Source organism: Crocuta crocuta, unplaced genomic scaffold (assembly GCF_008692635.1).
Source record: "Crocuta crocuta isolate KB4526 unplaced genomic scaffold, BGI_CrCroc_1.0 scaffold24, whole genome shotgun sequence".
NCBI classification, from domain to species: domain Eukaryota; kingdom Metazoa; phylum Chordata; class Mammalia; order Carnivora; family Hyaenidae; genus Crocuta; species Crocuta crocuta.
In genome coordinates, this window is record NW_027530974.1 from 15911126 (window position 1) to 15928860 (window position 17735).

At 45.5% G+C, this 17735-nt stretch overlaps 1 protein-coding gene across 1 annotated transcript in view; it reads right to left on the reverse strand.

Moving 5' to 3' along the window:
• Positions 1–16606: 16606 nt before the first annotated feature.
• The window catches only part of NHLRC1 (NHL repeat containing E3 ubiquitin protein ligase 1), a 6032-nt gene continuing 4903 nt past the window's right edge, over positions 16607–17735 (reverse strand). Inside the window, exon 3 of the mRNA XM_077769988.1 lies at positions 16607–17733. Within this exon, the coding sequence (XP_077626114.1) occupies positions 16783–17733 (951 nt within the window). The 3' untranslated portion in view covers positions 16607–16782. The remainder of the gene's footprint in view (positions 17734–17735) is intronic.

Consider the following 17735-nt stretch of genomic DNA (forward strand, 5'->3'; position numbering starts at 1 on the left):
TTGTGCCTGGGAAGATGAGTAGGCTCAATAAATGGGGCAGAAGCTGTTGTGGTACTTCTGGGCAAGCCCTCGAAGGCATCTGCATGGGTGACTCTTTCCCACAAGTCCACCTTGAAGTGAGGGAATATTGAGCTAAAATTAAGTCAGGGGAGTGAGTCCACGTTGGTCAGTCTTCCTTAAATCTGTCAGAGACACGGCCCCACCATATATCTCTTTATCCCCCAAATAAGGCCACACACAAAGAGACTGAGAAAGAGAACTAGCCACAGAGAAGCAACCAAACATAGAAATTTACAGAAAAGGCAGGACACCTAGCTGCCTCCGTTGGGGGAGCATGTGACTCTTGATCTCAGGGTCATGAGTTTGAGCTCCATGTTGAGTGTAGAGGTTACTTCAATAAATACATATTTTTTAAACTTGCAGAAATGGAAGGATCAGAGGAAAGATGAGAATTAAAAGCCGGGGACTAGAAAGAACACCAAAGTCAAGGGCAGAAGTGAACCACTCAGAAGGGTGGCTGTTCAGCCTTGGGAGGAAAAATGTGAAAATTCGTGTCTCTAATACAGCATTTCCCAAAATACTTAAACCTGTGAGCAGATGAGTTTGGACAACACTGTATCTTAGCTAACCACCCCCTAGATTTTGCAATTTATAATGCAAGATAGCTTATTAATGGTTTTGAGAAGGGCTCCAAAAGATACCTGCTTAACTCATACATTTTTATTTAAACACAGATCCTCTTTTTCCACCCTACGCCATGCTGGTAACATCCTCTAGGGCTAGAATCCTATTACGCCTTTGTTATATGCTGCTATAGTAGATTCAGTAAATGTAGCAGCCACATGTAAAGCATTTATTTTTCAGGAAGGAGCATGCTACATTGGGACAACCAAATTAGGTTAGGAGTCAGGAGAGCTGACATCAGCTGACGGCTGTCTCCAGTTTCTGCATATCTATGGAGGAAAAAAAATACGCTGTGTGCAGCTTATATTGCTAAAAATCCAGACTCAGGGAGAACTCAGGTGGCAGCCAAATTCGGAATTCTGGCTTTTCTCCTAAGAAGATCAATCACTTGTCCACATTACTTGACCTCTCCAGGTGTCAATTTACTCATTTAGAAAGTAAAAGAGCTGGACATCAAGACCTCTGTGATACCACCAGGCTTTAAAACCTTCTGCATCAAAGGAGCACTGATAATCCAAAAAAAAAATCCTTCCAGCTGGTACCAGAGGACTCTCCTCCCCGTCGTCAAAAGTCAAACAACTTATTAGTGGTTGGGTGTCTCATCCAAGACTCGAGGGGAGCAAATTATTTCCTTCTATTATGGAACTCTGAGCACAGACTGAAAACCAGCTTCATGCTGCCTTGACATAAGTGTGATGTTTTCTAGAAACATCTGCCTTAGATTCTCTTAAGGCTTCTTTAGGCGAAAGTCACAGACACCCAGCTCAAGCTTATTTAAAGAGAATGAGGAATTTATCAGCTTAGATAACTAGGACATCCAGGGTCGTGTCTAGCTGTGGGAACAGAAAATTGTGGGACCATCAAAGTTACACAGATGTTGTGTTCCTCCATCTCTCAAGTCCGCCTTCTTTTCTGTGGGCTTTGTTGTCAAACACTCTCTTTCCCCATGGGAACAGAGATGGCTTCCTGCAGGTCTAAGCTCCCTGATCATTAACTTCTTTGCTTAAAAAAAAAAAAAGAGGTATTGCCTTACCCCAAATAGTTCAAACGAAATAATAACTACTGTGGAAAACAGTATGGAGGTTCCTCAAAAAATTAGAACTAGAGGGGCACCTGGGTGGCTCAGTCAGTTAAGCCTCCGGCTTTGGCTCAGATCACGGTCTCATGGTTTGTGAGTTCAAGCGTCACGTCAGACTGTGCTGACAGCTCAGAGCCTGAAACCTGCTTTGGTTTCTGTGTTTCCCTCTCTCTCTGTCCCTTCCCCACTCACACACACAGTCTCTCTCTCTCTGAAAAATAAATATTTAAAAAATTTTTAGGGGCGCCTGGGTGGCTTAGTTGGTTAAGCGTCCGACTTTCGCTTAGGTCATGATCTCGCGGTTCATGGGTTCGAGCCCTGCGTCGGGCTCTGTGCTGCCAGCTCAGAGCCTGGAGCCTATTTCAGAGTCTGTATCTCCTTCTCTCTCTGACCCTCCCCTGCTCACGCTGTCTCTCTCTCTCTCCTAGAAATAAATAAAAAATATTAAAAAAAATTTTTTTTAATATTTTAAAAAATTAGAAATAGAAATGTCATATGATCCAATAATTCTACTACTGGGTATTTACCCAAGAAAATGAAAACACTAATTTGAAAAGATATATGCACACCTATGTTTATTGCAGCTTTATTTACAATAGCCAAGATATGAAAGCAATCTAAGTATTCATCAATGGACTGATGGATAAGGAAGATCGTGTGTGTTTGTGTGTGTGTGTGTGTGTATGAATATTATGTGGCCATAGAAAAGGATTTGGGATCTTGTCATTTGCAACCATGTGGATGGTCCTAGAGGGTATTATGCTAAGTGAAATAAGAGAAAGACAAATACCATATGATTTCACTCATACGTGGAATCTAAAAAACAAAAGAAATGAATAAACAAACAAAAAACAGAATCAGACCTATAAATACCAAGAACAAAGCTGATGGTTGCCGGAAGAAAGGGGGATGGGCAAAATGGATGAAGGGGAGTGGGAGATACAGGCTTCCAGTTATGAAGTAAATAAGTCACAGGAATGACAGTCACAGCATAGGGAATATAGTCAATGGTATTATACTAGCATTGTATCATGACAGAAGGTAGTTACACTTGTGGTGGGCACAACATAATGTATAGAGAAGTCAAATCACTATGTTGTAAACCTGAAATTAATGTTACAATGTGTTTCAACTACGTTCAAATTTAAAAATAAGACTATCTCAACAAAAAGGGGCACCTGGGTGGCTCAGTTGGTTAAGTGTCTGACTTTGGCTCGGGTCATGATCTCACAGTTCACGAGTTCAAGTCCTGTATCAGGCTCTGCACTGTCAGTGGGAGCCGGGCAATCTTTCTCTCTCTCTCTCTCTCTCTCTCTCTCTCTCTAAAAATAAGAAAGGGGAGACTGGCTGGCTCAGTCTGTACAGCATGCAATTCTTGATTTTGGGATTGTAAATTTGAGTCCCACATGGGCTGCAGAGATTACTTCAAAATAAAATCTTTAAAAAAACAAGACAGAACATAATCTATAAGGGTGATTTTTAAAATTTCAACCACTTTATGCTGCTTAAAACCATTTAAGATGAAATATATTAAAACTTAAATTTTCGGAATATTAAAAAAGTAACGATTGCTGAGAATTATTGAGCGCTTACCATGTGTCAGGTCCTATTCTAATGCACATGTATAAACTTATTTAGGCCTCACAACAACTCTAGAAAGTGGCTACTGTGAAATCTCCATTCCACAGACAAGGAAATGAAAGCTCAGAAAGATTAGTTTGCCTACTTTCTGTATTTGTGGTCTTGGGCAAATTATTTGACCTCTCTGTGCCTCAGTTTCCTCACCTGTAAAAATGCCAACAGGAAGTATTTCATAGGCTGTAGTCAGGGTGAGATAAGGGTGCAGAAGAACTGAAGGATAGTACCCAATATGGAGTCACTGTAGTCAAAAGGAAGGCAGTCAGTCTTGGCACCATTTCCACTTGCCATTCTCTTAGCCTATGCCTCTTCCCCCGTAATGGTGCAAAAAAATCAAACTTCATGTATTCCAAGATCTCTAACAGCATTAGATATGGTAGAAAGAGTCATGACAGACCACACCTATGGATATAGGGAAGGAAACCCAAAATTGCAGGGCTAGGCAAAGCTGGAGCCAGGATGTAGTAGCCATGTTGGGACGATGGAGCTGGGGGAAGGAAGAAAGTCAAGGCTGCCAGTCTAGCCTAGGAGGGAACCAATAGAGAGGTCTATGCCCTGGATGGCAGACCCCAAGGGCACCAGATAGGAAAACCTTGAACTGGAAGCTTCTTATAGCGCTCCTGTTGGGGCAGAAGCCAGCTTCAGAGTATGTCAGGGGGAGAGCTGCAGGTGGGAGCCCCTCCTCCCCATGAGCGAGATGGTAATGAGTTAACTTGGCTCTAAGAGAGAGTATGGAACCCGAGAGAAGGTCATATCCTGACGGGAAGTCTTTCATTGATGGTGATTACATGAAGAGATGGGGCTAAATATTATTCATAAATTATTTGGCAAGTTTCACAACAAAGTTAGGATCTTATAGACACTTTCACATACAGCCTGGCAAAGGATACTTCTTAACTCAGTTGTGAAATATCCCCTCAACACATTATTGAGGGTGGTTTCCATTGGAGTAGAAAAAGCTGGTCTGGATTTCCTCACCAACTGATGGGTGCCTGGAGTCAAAACTATTGTATGGCTCCATCTTTCTCTGATGTTCTTCAAAACGAATGTTTCTGACCTTTTTTTTTTTTTTTTAATTTTTTTTTGGGGGGGGGGGGGGGAGGGCAGCAAGCAAGGGAGAGAGAATTCCAAGCAGGTTCCGCGCTATCAGTGCAGAGCCCGATGTGGGCTTGATCTCAGGAACCATGAGATTATGACCTGAGTCAAGATCAAGAGTCCGACACTAAACCAGCTGAGCCACCCAGGCGCCCCCTGACCTCTTCCAACCTACAATTTGCAATCTGATAAGCAGAGGCACCGGGTGAAACCTTGAGATCTCTTTGTCGTGAATATTTTGCCTCTAGTTGGTCCCTCAGTCAGTGTGTGGGAAATATTCCACCCGAGATGCTGATGCTCCGTTAGGCACGGATTCAAGTAATGCCCTTGGCGCCAAGCTCTCAAGCAAAGTCCCAATTCCTCAGTGCCCGTTGGGAGGTGCCAGGCACCAAGAGACATCCAGAGCACAGGAGGGGTAGCAAGACACCTCCAACACCCATCTCCGAACTGGGGAAATCTTTATGTCATTTTGATTCCTCCTCCCACAAAATCTGTGGTTGCCATGGTGATGGGAAAGGACTAACCGGTGGGAGAGGGTTATAAAACATTTTACCGTGGGAAGGACTGTCTAAGAATTTAAATAAGCTTTGTTCAAAAGGGCACTTTTTCTTTTTTTACCCCCTCCCCTCACCCAGTGGTAACCATGTTTGTTAGATAGTTTGTTCTCTGTAGTTAAGAGTTAAGGGGACTTTTCACCTAGATTGGTATTAATAAATTTGCTACTGTTGGTGTTTAGCTAAAGGGGAAAATATCAGTAAATACCCCCAGAGGCTCTGAAATACTGTCAGTTTGTCTTTTTTATAAAGTCCCAGAGACCAGACTGGCTACAGATAGCAGGCCCCGATGTTGGTAACACAGGGAATCAGTGCAGGCTTAAACACAACTGTTTACTTGTGTATTTTTTTAAGTTTATTTATTTATTTTGGAGGCAGAGAGAGAGGAGAGAGAGAGAGAATTCCAGGCAGGTTCCCCAACATCACTGCAGAGCTTCAACTCACTTGAACTCACTAATCATGAGATCATGACCTAAGCTGAATCTGGAAGCTTAACCAAGTAAGTCACCCAGGCACCCCTACTTTTAACTTGTTTTGGATAAAGCAACCAACATTTAGGACATCAGTCAGTCTGGAATTCTTTTAAAAAAAATTTTTTTAAATTTACTTTTGAGAGAGAGAGAGATAGAGACAGAGCGTGAGCGAGGGGAGGGGCAGAGAGAGAAGGGGACACAGAATCCGAAGCAGGCTCCAGGCTCTGAGCTGTCAGCATGGAGTCTGACGCGGGGCTCGAACTCACAATCATGGTATGAGCTGAAGTCAGATGCTCAACTGACTGAGCCACCCAGGCGCCCCAATCAGTTTGGAATTCTAGGGTGACATCATGTCTTCCAACATGTCTTATCTGTGGCAGCCATTCAGGGGTCGCCCTCCCTGAACTTCATAGTGCCTAGAGAATATCTTCATATAGTGCTAACCATTCTGTACTGAATTCTGATTATCTTGCCTATCTCAGCACCAGATGATTAGTGCCTGATTATATCCCCACTGCTTAGCACATTGCTTCACACAGAGTGAACACATAGGAAGTATTTATTGAGTAAATCCCTGCCAAAAAGGAAAACTCAAAGAAATTTAAAAGTTTTTTTTCCTTCCCCTCCAATTGATAGACTTCCTCCTCCATATGGTTGAGTGAGCTCCAACCGGCCAATCTTTCTAGAGAAAACAACTCTAATCTGGTCACATATACACAAACACCAAGAAACATTGCTGGCCACAAGATTTCACTGGTGAATTCTACCGAACATTTAAGAAAAAATAACATCAATATTATATCAAGTCTTTCAGAAAATAAAAGCAGAAGGAACGTATCCCAACTTGTTTTCTCTGGCCAGCCCAACCTCAGGACCAGAAACTGCCAAAGACATGACCAAAAAAAAAAAAGATAAATTCATAAACTTCATACCTAATCAAAATGCATTTAAAGATTTATTTTTGTGAGAGAGAGCACGCAAGTGGGGACGAGGCAGGGGGGGTGGGTGGAACAGAAGATCCGAAGCAGGCTCTGCACTGACAGGCTTGACAGCAGTGAGCCCGATGTGGGGCTCGAACTCATGAGCTGTGAGATCATGATCTGAGCTGATATCGGATGCTCAACTGACTGAGCCACCCAGGTGCACCCAAAATGCATTTAGATAACCTCACATGTACTTGTCAGACAGTGCTTCTAGCAAATTTAATAAATTCATAGTATTTCTTGAATATTTATTTATTTTGAGAGAGAGAGCAGGTGAGAGAGAATCTCAAGCAGGCTTTATACTGTCAGCTCAGAGCCCAACCCAAGGCTCAAACTCATGAGTAGTAAGACTATGACCTGAGCTGAAATCAAGAGTCAGATGCTTAACCAATTGAGCTACCCAGGCACCCCCATATAAAATATTTCTTACTGATGTATCAGAAAAGTTGCTGACCTTAAGATTTATATTTTAGTGTCCTCCAGGGGTGATACAACCTTGTGGAAATTAACTCCAAAATGTAATGGAGTCGGCCCCTTGTATCGTCACTTTCACGGTTAGTCCAGATGCATCAATGAGTGGTTTGAAAATGGAAATGAACTGCAGGGAGTTCTATATCTGGGGAGAAAAGTCATTTGGCTGAAGCCTATTTTAGAACGCTTTGCTCATCAGAGTGCAGAAATGGCTAAAGAAATTGGAGTCCCTCTGATTCTACCCCGTGTCACCACCCAGCTCACAGCCCTGCTGACGTTGATTTCACATATTTACAGCAGCTCTTCTCGCTTATTTAACAGGGGGACCAAACTGCCCTCGTGATTGGCAGAAAAACATATCCTGAAAACATAGGCTAACCTGAACTTTCCTGGTGCAAATGCAAACTTTGACATGACTGAAAACACTAGGTGCTGAGGCAGAGCCCACCTCAATTTTACTCTGTAAAATCTAAGTGCAGTCTTTTACCTCCGTAAATGATCATACTTTTGTTATGAAACCTGAGACCTCTGCTTTACCTCAACATGTTCCTGTATCATTATTTTTCCTTTGTTCTCAGCTCACAGAGAGTGTACTGCTTCCTCCTGGGTTCTGCTCACAGCGAGAGCTAGTCGGTCCCGTGGTCATACTGAACTGCTCAGGCTGGGAAACGTGGGGTCTTGATGGAGTATCTGGTGAGTACCCTTCTTTCTCCCTCTACCATGCAGTTTTGCTTCTCATGTTTTAGGATCTCCAAAAAGGAACTTCACTTGAATGCTGCTAAAATATACTTTGCAGAAGGGCTTGCAATTTATGTGACACTTTCCCTCTTTTATAAAACCGGGATCTCTGAAGTGATTTCCGGAATACCGACTCCATAGTGATGAGTCAACTCAATTCAAACATGGTAGTAGGAGTTTTCTCTGATTAAAAGTGATTGAATATCTTTTTAAAAAATGTTTATTGTTTTTGAAACCGAGAGAGAGAGAGCACAAGCAGGGGAGGGTCAGAAAGAGAGGGAGACAGAGGATCCAAAGCAGGCTCTGTGCTCACAGCACAGAGCCCCATGCAGGGCTCGAACTCGTGAACCATGAGATCATGACCTGAGCTGAAGTCAGATGCTTAACTGTCTGAGCCCCCCAGGTGCCCCAAAAGTGATGAAATATCTGTGCATATTTATGTTTCCCAATTCTACTATGAACACATGTTACTTCAACAACCGGTGGGCATAGTGAGGAGTGACAACAGCCATGAAAAAGGCAGCTGTCAGGAGGGAGAAATGAAAGAGAACGTTGGGCCTTTGGAAGGTGTGGTCTTTGATAGGCCACTCGGCACGTGTCTTTGGAAATTCCTCCCCCACTTAAGAGTGAAGGTCTACGCGACTCTCCGTGTCAGAGCAGAGAGCTCCGGGCCAGGCAGCTAAAGAATTACATCCTCTGACTTCTAAAACTAATGATCACATTTCATTTTTCTTTAACAAATAAGCCTGGGGGAAACCCCAGAACTTGACTTCCTTCACTCAGATCCCTCCTAGGACTCAGTCAGAGCCTTGCTCTGACTGTGTAAACAGGCCTCTCTCCACAGCACTTCAAAGAAGTCACCAGGATGTGGACCTTGGGCCCCTCAGGCATCGACAGGCCCCATTCACATTGGAGGCTGGAGGTCTGAGACTCAGGAGGGTGGCAACTTTTCCTCCCAATGAATATGACCTAGTGCTGGTACAAGTTGACGTGAACGGGAGATGTGAGCCCACCAAGGGACGGCTGGAGTGGCCACTGGAGCTGTGCGACCCAACCCTGGCTGCACAGAGACTCACCTGAGGGAGATTTAGAGAAAACGCCTGTTCTTGCCCAACCCCAAACACAACAGGCTTTGGTGATGTAATCATGGTGTGACTTCATCTGTTGGTCTTTACTAGTAAAGTCTCCCTAACAATACCTGCCCTGTCTACCTCAGAGATGTGGGGAGGGTCATATAAATGAACAGCTTTGTGAAGCAATTTTTCATGTATGAGGAAGATGTCAGTTATGTTTTGGTTTTTTTAATCATGCTCCCTCGCAACCAAAGATTGCTTTTTAATAACAAAGACCATTTGGTGACCATGAAATACAGTGAAGCTATTTGGCCCTTTGAGGCAGAGTCTCAGGACTGTGGACTTATTAGGGACTAGTTAGGCAATGATACAGAGACTGGCCTCATGGTTATGGTCTCATCGGCAATTTAGAATTACGATGGTATTTTCTTGGGCCAGCATGACCACAAACTTGGGTGCTCTTTGAGAAAGGAACAGTTCGAAATCCTGGTAGATACAGAGAAACAATAAAATACAAGCTGACTTAAAAAAAAAATACAGTCTGGGGCACCTGGGTAGGTCATTTGGTTGACCGTCTGACTTCGGCTCAGGTCATGATCTCACAGTTCTTGGGTTCGATCCCTGCATCGGGCTCTGTGCTAACAGCTCAGAGCCTGGAGCCTGCTTTGGATTCTGTGTCTCCCTCTCTCTGACCCTCCGCAGCTCACACTCTCTCCCTTTCTCTCTCTCTCAAAAACAAACATTAAAAAATAAAATAAAATACAATCTGACTTAAGGGAAGTTGGGGTAAAAAGGTCTATTTGTAAAGAACATAAGAACTTTACCAGTCAAAGATCTAGTGCCAGCACATATATGCGTGTATGTACACATGTATGCAGCCTCAGCCTTTAGACTTTCCCATCTTTTCCTACAATAAGGGTGGATATGAAATATGGCAAGATCCGGTGTCTAGTCCCAGATCTACCATGAATCACCTGTGTGACCTAAAGCAGCCCATTTACATCTCCACAGGCCTCCGGTGCTATTTGAATCATTTTGAACTTTTTTCCCAGTCCTAAAATTCTATGGCTCGAAGCACAATTTCCTAGGGTCATTCTGTAAGTGATTTTAGATTTTTATTGTGGCTACTTTTAAGGCGTTGCTAGGCAAGTCATTGACTTCTTTGATCAGAGTCCTTTCTTTGGAAATCAGTCCTCTCTTATGTCATTAATTCTGCGGGAAAATATGAGCCGTTCTTCAAAGACTGTAATGGAGATACTGTATATTATAATTTGTAGCCAATCAGTCAACAAGTCAGTGGTTGGGCTGCCTGTGCTGTGTGAGTGGTTCTTGGAAGCTCGAATCCTCTTTATGGATTTATTATTAGCCACATCAATCCCGAGATGACTTCACCCGTATCCCAAGCCCACTGCCAGGTGAGGCGAAGAGGAACACTTTTAGTTCCTTCACTGCTAGGGCTGATCCCACTGCCGGGTATCAGAGAACCCGCACCCTGAGGTTGTCTCTGCTCAAGATCTGACAAGAGATGGGACTCAGGCAACCCCATACCTCAAAGTCCCGTGTACTTGCTGAAATTGGCAATGTGGTGACTGAGAACACAGAGTTCTTTACCCAGTCGTAACCGAGGCTACCGCAATGTCACCAGAAGTCTTTGAGACTCTCTACAAGTTACTCAGCAAACTTACCGCAAATTGTTGTAATTCTAGACCAACTTCCCCAAACTACCCAGGTACCGACAGAACTTCCCTTTTATCAGTGAAAGGAACACAGGGTCTAGAAAAATCCCTTGGTGAAAAACATACGTTAATTCGGCAAATATTGGTGAGTGCTTACAAGGTGTCAGGCAGCCTTCTGGGCATGAGGGATGCAGCTGTGAACAACACAAACCTCTTTGCTTCCTCGAGTTTATATTCTAGCTGTTAGAGGCTGACAAAAACCATGCTGTTTAGATTCTTCTTCAGAACCTTAATTTCTTCTTTTAGGTTTATTTATCTTTTGTAATCTCTACACCTAATGTGAGGCTTAAACTCATGACCTCAAGATCAAGAGTCACATGCTCAGAGCACCTGGGTGGCTCAGTTGGGTAAAGGTCCGGCTGTGACTCACGTCACAATATCGAGATTTGTGAGTTCGAGCCGCGCATCTGGCTCTGTGCTGTCAGCCCTCTGTCCCCTTCTCTCTGCCCCTCCTCTGCTTGTGGTCTTTCTCTCTCTCTCAAAAATAAGCATAAAAAGGGGTGCTCCGCATCAGGCTCTGAGCTGACAACTCAGAGCCTGAAGCCTCCTTCAGATTCTGTGTCTCCCTTACTCTCTGCCCCTCCTCCACTCACCCTCTCAAAAACGAATGTGTTAAAAAATTTTTTTTAAAGAAACATAATAAAAAAGAAGAGTCACATGTTTTTCCGACAGAGCCATCCAGGTGCCCCTTAAGATCTTTTAAACATACTCCTGCTTGTCATAATCTTTCTTTAAAGCTGACACCCTAAAATTAATTGAGCATAGACTTCAAGTATTCTAAAACAGAACCTGGCTTTCTAGATTGTAATAAAAGTGCATTTAATTTTTTTTAATGTTTATTCATTTTTGAGAAAGAGTGAGAGAGACAGTATGAGCAGGGGAAGGGCAGAGAGAGAGGGAGACACAGAATCCGAAGCAGCTCCAGGCTCTGAGCTGTCAGCACAGGGCCCAATGTGCGGCTCAAACTCACAAATTGTGAGATCGTGACCTGAGCTGAAGTTGGATGCTTAACTGACTGAGCCACTGAGGTGCTCCTGAAAGTGTATTTTAAGCATTTATATCTACCTTTGTTAAAGGAGGAGGATCTGATGTATTTTATTTAACAGTTTTTGGGCTCGATTTGTAACCCAAATATTTAGACCTGAGGCATGTGGGGCTCCACGTGAACTGTGGTCTCAGGACCCAACAGTGTCAGATGTGGGGATGCTGATGAGAGTGTGGCCCCCTCAGAAATCATTCCCTGCTCTTGGCATTAAAATCAGTAGGTTCAAGTTCAATTTTCTCCAAACAAAGCAACCACACAGCATAATTTTTGTTAGGGGTTTTCTGTTGCAGAAAACGAACCTGCGCACGCTGGCTTCTCCGGGTGCCTCTTCTCCCTCCACTCCTACCTGGAGTCCTAACACGTGTGTCTTTCCTCTGCACCCCCAGCTTCTTCTCCCTTGGGATTCTGGCTTGCTCACTGCCACTCTGTGCGCCTCTGAAGGAGCATGAGCTTAGCATCCCCTAGGCTGCCACCTGCCTGATTTGGTCCCTAGTTTTTTTTTTAATAATTAAAAATTTTTTTTAATGTTTTATTTATTTCTGAGTGAGAGAGAGACAGCGTGAGCAGGGGAGGGTCAGAGAGAGGGGGAGACACAGAATCTGAAGCAGGCTCCAGGCTCTGGGCTAGCTGTCAGCACAGAGCCCGACACAGGGCTTGAACCCACGAACCGTGAAATCATGACCTGAGCCTCAGTTGGACGCTTAACCGACTGAGCCACCCAGGCACGTCCCCCCCTCCCCCCCCCCATTCTTATTTTACAACTTCTAATCAGGTCTCCTTGTACCATTTTGGGAAAACGTATTCATCCCAGGCCAGTTCACAGGCCAGTGTCCTCGTCCAGTTAGTACATTTGGTGGGACATTGATAGATAGGCTGTGCTTTGTTTAGATGTGCAGCCTATGCAACCAGCTATTGCGGGAGATGGTCATGCGGTGAAGACAGTGGCTGAGGGCTGGTTCATCAGCAGGGCAGTGGGAGGGGCTGCAGCAGACACCAAGACAGTTCGATATGGGCCTTGTGGCAAGTCTGGGCAGCCTCCCTATCGTATTTTCTTCTTTCATTATTTAAAAAAAATTTTTAATGTTTTATTTATTTTTGGCAGAGAGAGAGAGTATGTGTGTGCGTGTGTGCGTGCAGATGGGGTAAGAGCAGAGAACAAGGGAGACACAGAATCCGAAGCAGGCTCCAGGCTCTGAGCTGTCAGCACAGGGCCTGACACGGGGCTCGAAATCTCGAACCGCAAGATCACGACCTGAGTGGAAATCAGACTCTTAGCCAACTGAGCCACCCAGGTGCCCCCTCCCTATCATAGTTTCTACATATTCTTTGTTTTTTAAGTTTATTTATTTGAGAGAGACAGACACAGCACAAGATGGGGAGGGGCAGAGAGAGAGGGAGAGAATCCCAAGCAAGTTCTGCACTGTCAGCATAGAGCCCAACATGAGGCTAGAACCCACAAACCGGGAGATGATGACCTGAGCCAAAACCAAGAGTCGACGCTTAACTGACTGAGCCACCCAGATGCCCCCGTTTTTCCCCCTATATATTCTTCAAGAAAAGAGTTCATGTCCCTATTAACCATGGCACACCAGTGCCTCACTCGTAGTGGAGCCCTGACTGCCAGGATGCATTTCTTCTTCCTGGCAGGTGTGGGGGTGATTAAATCTGCATTCACCAGTGGTTCACCTCGCTTTTCTGAGATATAGGGAGTACTGCTTATTCCGCAAAAGATGCATCATTCACTAAGCGGGGTGCAGACCCCAACTTGGTGAGGTACCAGAAGGGTCTAAGTAAGGCACTAGCAAATGGTGATGGCTTGGGTTCTGGGATCCAGAGTGAGACCTGCGAGGGGGGAGGTTTATGCATCTGGACTAAAATCCTTAGAAAATGCCAAGGAAAAAGACTGAGAAAGCAAGGCCGGGTGGCAAGTCTAGAAGGCAGAGCAAGGTCAACAACAGGAGACAATTCAAGGATCAGGAATTGGGCAAAACTACAACAGATGGAAGATGATGTCACAACCGTTGAGACCAGAGCCAAAGTGCCTCTGCTTGCTTTTGGGGACTCACCAGGTGGCACAGAGGGGGTGGCGCTGGCCTAAAGGCATGCGGTGGAGGGGGACATTCAGGAAGAGACCGTTATCTCCTACATTTACCCTGGTCACATTCTCTTGTCTCCAGTCTCTGGAGGGTCATTCCAGTTCTCCTCCAGCACGCCTGAACCTTTTACTTTTTGCTGCAATCACTTCTCCCTGCCGGTCTCAGATGCTCCAATCTCTTTAACAGCCTGGAATTGGGTGGGGCTTGTTACAAGCCTTTTCACCAGCTGGCTTCGAAGAATGCAGTGCAGAAGATGAATATAGCTTCTGCCTTGCAGGTCACAGAGCCTGCCCCCTTCGCTGGTGCAGTCTGGAGACCCAAGAACAGCCAGCTTTGTGCCCTCCCCAGGGAAACCCTGCTCCCTCGTCACGCCATTCCTGAGAAGCTCCTTTGTCTCTATGTCTCACTTCCTGTCCCACCCACCCACTCCCAGGCCTGGTAACCTTTTTTTTTTTTTTTAATGTTTTTTATTTATTTCTGAAAGAGAGAGAGGCAGCATGAGTAGGGGAGGGTCNTTCACTATCACCTTGTGGTGTGATTCGTTCCCACACCACCTCAAGCACTCACACTCCCTATTTCTGGTTGGGTAATGACAAGGTAGCAACACCTTGACCATATACCTCCACACCTCCTGCGTATCCTACATCTGTCCGACCAGTGCTGTCTAAACCAGACACACATACAGCTCTCTAGTCAAAGATGATGCCACTGATAATCCCAAAGAGGAGAAAGTCTCTTGAATTGGCTCCACTGACCCTGAGGTCATTAAAACATCATTGTTTCTGGGGCACCTAGTTGGCTCAGTTGGTTGAGTGTCCAACTCTTTGATTTCAGCTCAGGTCGGGTTTGTGGGTTCAAGCCTCACATCAGGCTCTGTGCTGACAGCGCAGAGCCTGCTTGGAATTCTCTGTCTCCCTCTCTCTCTGCCCCTTTCCTTCTTTCTCTCTCTCTCTTTCAAACATAAATAAATAAACATTAACAAAAAGTCATTATTCCTGAGGAAAACTTTTTAAAGATCAATTCAGTTATCCCACTTGCAAATGACCAAGGCTGAACGTTTATCTCTGCCTGAGACAGCTTTTCTTGCTGCACAACTGAGGATAACAGTGAGGTCACTGACCTGAGGATGACTTCCAAGGATGGGGGAAAGGGGCTGTCCCGAGAATCCCTATTTGGAATGCATTTCTGAACAGTGGTCCAGCGTTCCTGAAATCTTAGTGTGATGCGACAGAAGCAGTGAAAACACAATGGGCTTTTGTGGCCTGGCATGGACCACGCTCTCTCTTTTAGCTCCAAAGGACAAACTTAACCTTCTAGAACAGCTTACTTAATTTGGGGGCTATCTCCAGTATCTCCCTTATATCTATTAAAACTGTATATAATAAGGGCACCTGGGTGGCTCAGTCGTTCAAGCGTCCGATTCTTGATTTTGGGTCAGGTCATGATCTCCGTGTCCTGAGATGGAGCCCTGCATTGGGCTCTGTGCTGAGCCTGCTTAGGATTCTCCCTCCCTCCCTCTTCCCCACTCCTTTCTCTTTCCCTCTGTTCCTCCCCTGAGCTCACTCTCTCTCTCAAAAATAAAACAAAACCAAAACTGTTGTATAATAGAAACCTATTGTTGGGCAACAATTGCCCAACAATATTGTTGATAAAAACATCATCTATTGTTGATAAAACATCATCTATTACCTAAAGCAAACCCTCACCTTTCAGAACCAATATTTTCTCCCTGTGAATGTATTTTGCTGCTGCTTCTCAGATGCCACTGATTTGGTACTATTCCAGCAGCCCTACCCCCTGAGATGTTTACACTAGCTTAAAACACTTAGTTTATAATGAACCGGCCACTTCACCTCAAATTTCCCCCTTTGCTCAGTTGACTGCATTATTAAAGCAGGTGTTATCTTGGTCAAAGCTTTACTGCAATAAGTATTTAAGGGTTGACCAGTGGCTCGGTCAGCGTTTAGCTGACAGAATCTCAAGGGAGCTGGTGACTCCCTTGTACGGTGTGTGCAATGGGACAAATTTAAGTGGCACAGAGAAAAATCTCCATCACAAAAGCAACCAGGTTACCACTGATTAGGAAAAAGAAGGCAAATTCATTTCTGCCATGATCAGGCTGTGGCGACTTACCTCTTTACCAATACAAACAGGTAACAGGAGTGCCCTCCAGCCTTCCACCACTAGTGTGAATGTAGAGTGTTCTGTGGTCCTTTAGAACCTATGCCCAGGGGCACCTGGGTGGCTCAGTCCGTTGAGCATCTGACTTCGCCTCTGGGTATGAACTTTGGGTTCGAGAGTTCAAGCCCCGCATCAGATCCTCTGTCCCCCTCTCTCTCTCCCCTTCCCCCACTTAAACTCCCTCTCTCTCAAAAATAGTTAAAAAAAAAATCTTATGCCCACATAGGCTTTTCTCCTCCAACCAACTGGCATTTCCTGAGTGCCTGTGGTGGAGGAGACACAGATACCAACAAACACGTTTGACTTTTGAACGGACAGTTCAACTGTTTTCCATACCCAAGTGACTCAGGCCGTACAGTTACCCCATCTAACGTGCCATGTTGAATGACATTCACATGCATCACACCATCCTTTTTCTCTTGAACTCTCTACAAAAGGTCTCCTTTCTCTGCACATCCAACCAAAAGAAACAGCTACCTGTAAATAGGGTATACATAGTAACAGTACGCATTCACATATTGCCCCCCCCCCATATCTGTTATCTTATTTAGGAGCAAGGGATTTGGGGGTCAGAACTGAGTTCCCATTGTGACTGTCACAGTAAATATGACCTTGGGAAAGTCATTAAACTCTCTGGGCCTCAGTTTTCTCATCTCTAAAATGGGATTAATAATAGATATTACCTCCCAGGGTAGAGCTGTAAGGATAAAATGACCTAATATTTGCAAATTTCTTAGCACAGGGAGTACACACTCAATAAATAGATTTAACTTTTATTCTTTAATAATTACCTCAACCTTTATAAGTTTGCCAGGCAGTTATAATGATCCCTGCTGGATAGATGAGATTGATGTATCCAGGGTTCAACAATTCATTAGTGGAAGTTCCAGGGCTTCAGATTCCAGACCCTCCCCCCCACACACACACCCACACCCCATTACCCCCAGTCAGCCTTGTAGACTTTTATAGAATGGGCCGCACTGTCCAGCACAAGAAGAGAGTTCTCCTTGGTGAAGGTCAGTGCCACAGGATGGGAGAGACCATGGGTGATCATGGGCTTCAGGACTGGAAACTCCTCAGGTTTTCCTAAGCACAGGACAGCCTGACTAGAAGTATCGGCAACGATCACATTCCCCTGGTGATCAAAGGTCACCGCGGAGGCAGTTATTCTGGAAGGGAAAAAGAGGCTCAGCCCAAAGGTATCCACCTGGCCGATGAGCTGCATGCTTGGGCTGAACACCTTCACCGTGGTGCCTCCAGGCCCCGGCCCCAGAGGGTAGTCCAGGACGGCAATGGCCCCAGTGAGCCACGACACGGCCACCCCTCTGGGATTGCTCAGATGAACTTGCAACTTCTGGGTCCTCCAGAGGATCCCTTCTGGAAAGTCGACCTCCAGCAGATGCAGGGACCCTGCCTCTGCGTCAGTTACCACGACCCCATTCTGAGGGGTGGTCTCCACACCCCAAGGTAAGGAGAACTGGCCTTCGATGACAAGCTTGACCTGGCCAAAAAAATCAAACACTTTGATGGAGCGATCGCCGGCGTCGGTGACAACCACATGGCAGTCGTTGGTGACGGTGACATCCAGGGGGTACCTGATGTCCTGAGCCGCCTCCCCCTTCTCTCCAAACTGATGAGCACATCCTCCCCCGGAATCGAATATCTTGACCCGCCTCCTGCCGTCGTGGGCCACCACGACCCGCCCGGTCTTGGGGCACAGCGCCAGGCCGGTGGGGTTGACCAGGGTCCCCCAGCCTCCGAAGGCGTGGTGGCAGGTGAAGGCCCCGGGGGCGGAGGGGGCGGCGCGGTGGGCGGCGAGGGCGGGGCGGAGCGCCGAGCCCAGGAGCTCCAGCAGGTGCAGCACCGGCAGGCAGGTGCTGGTGACGCCGC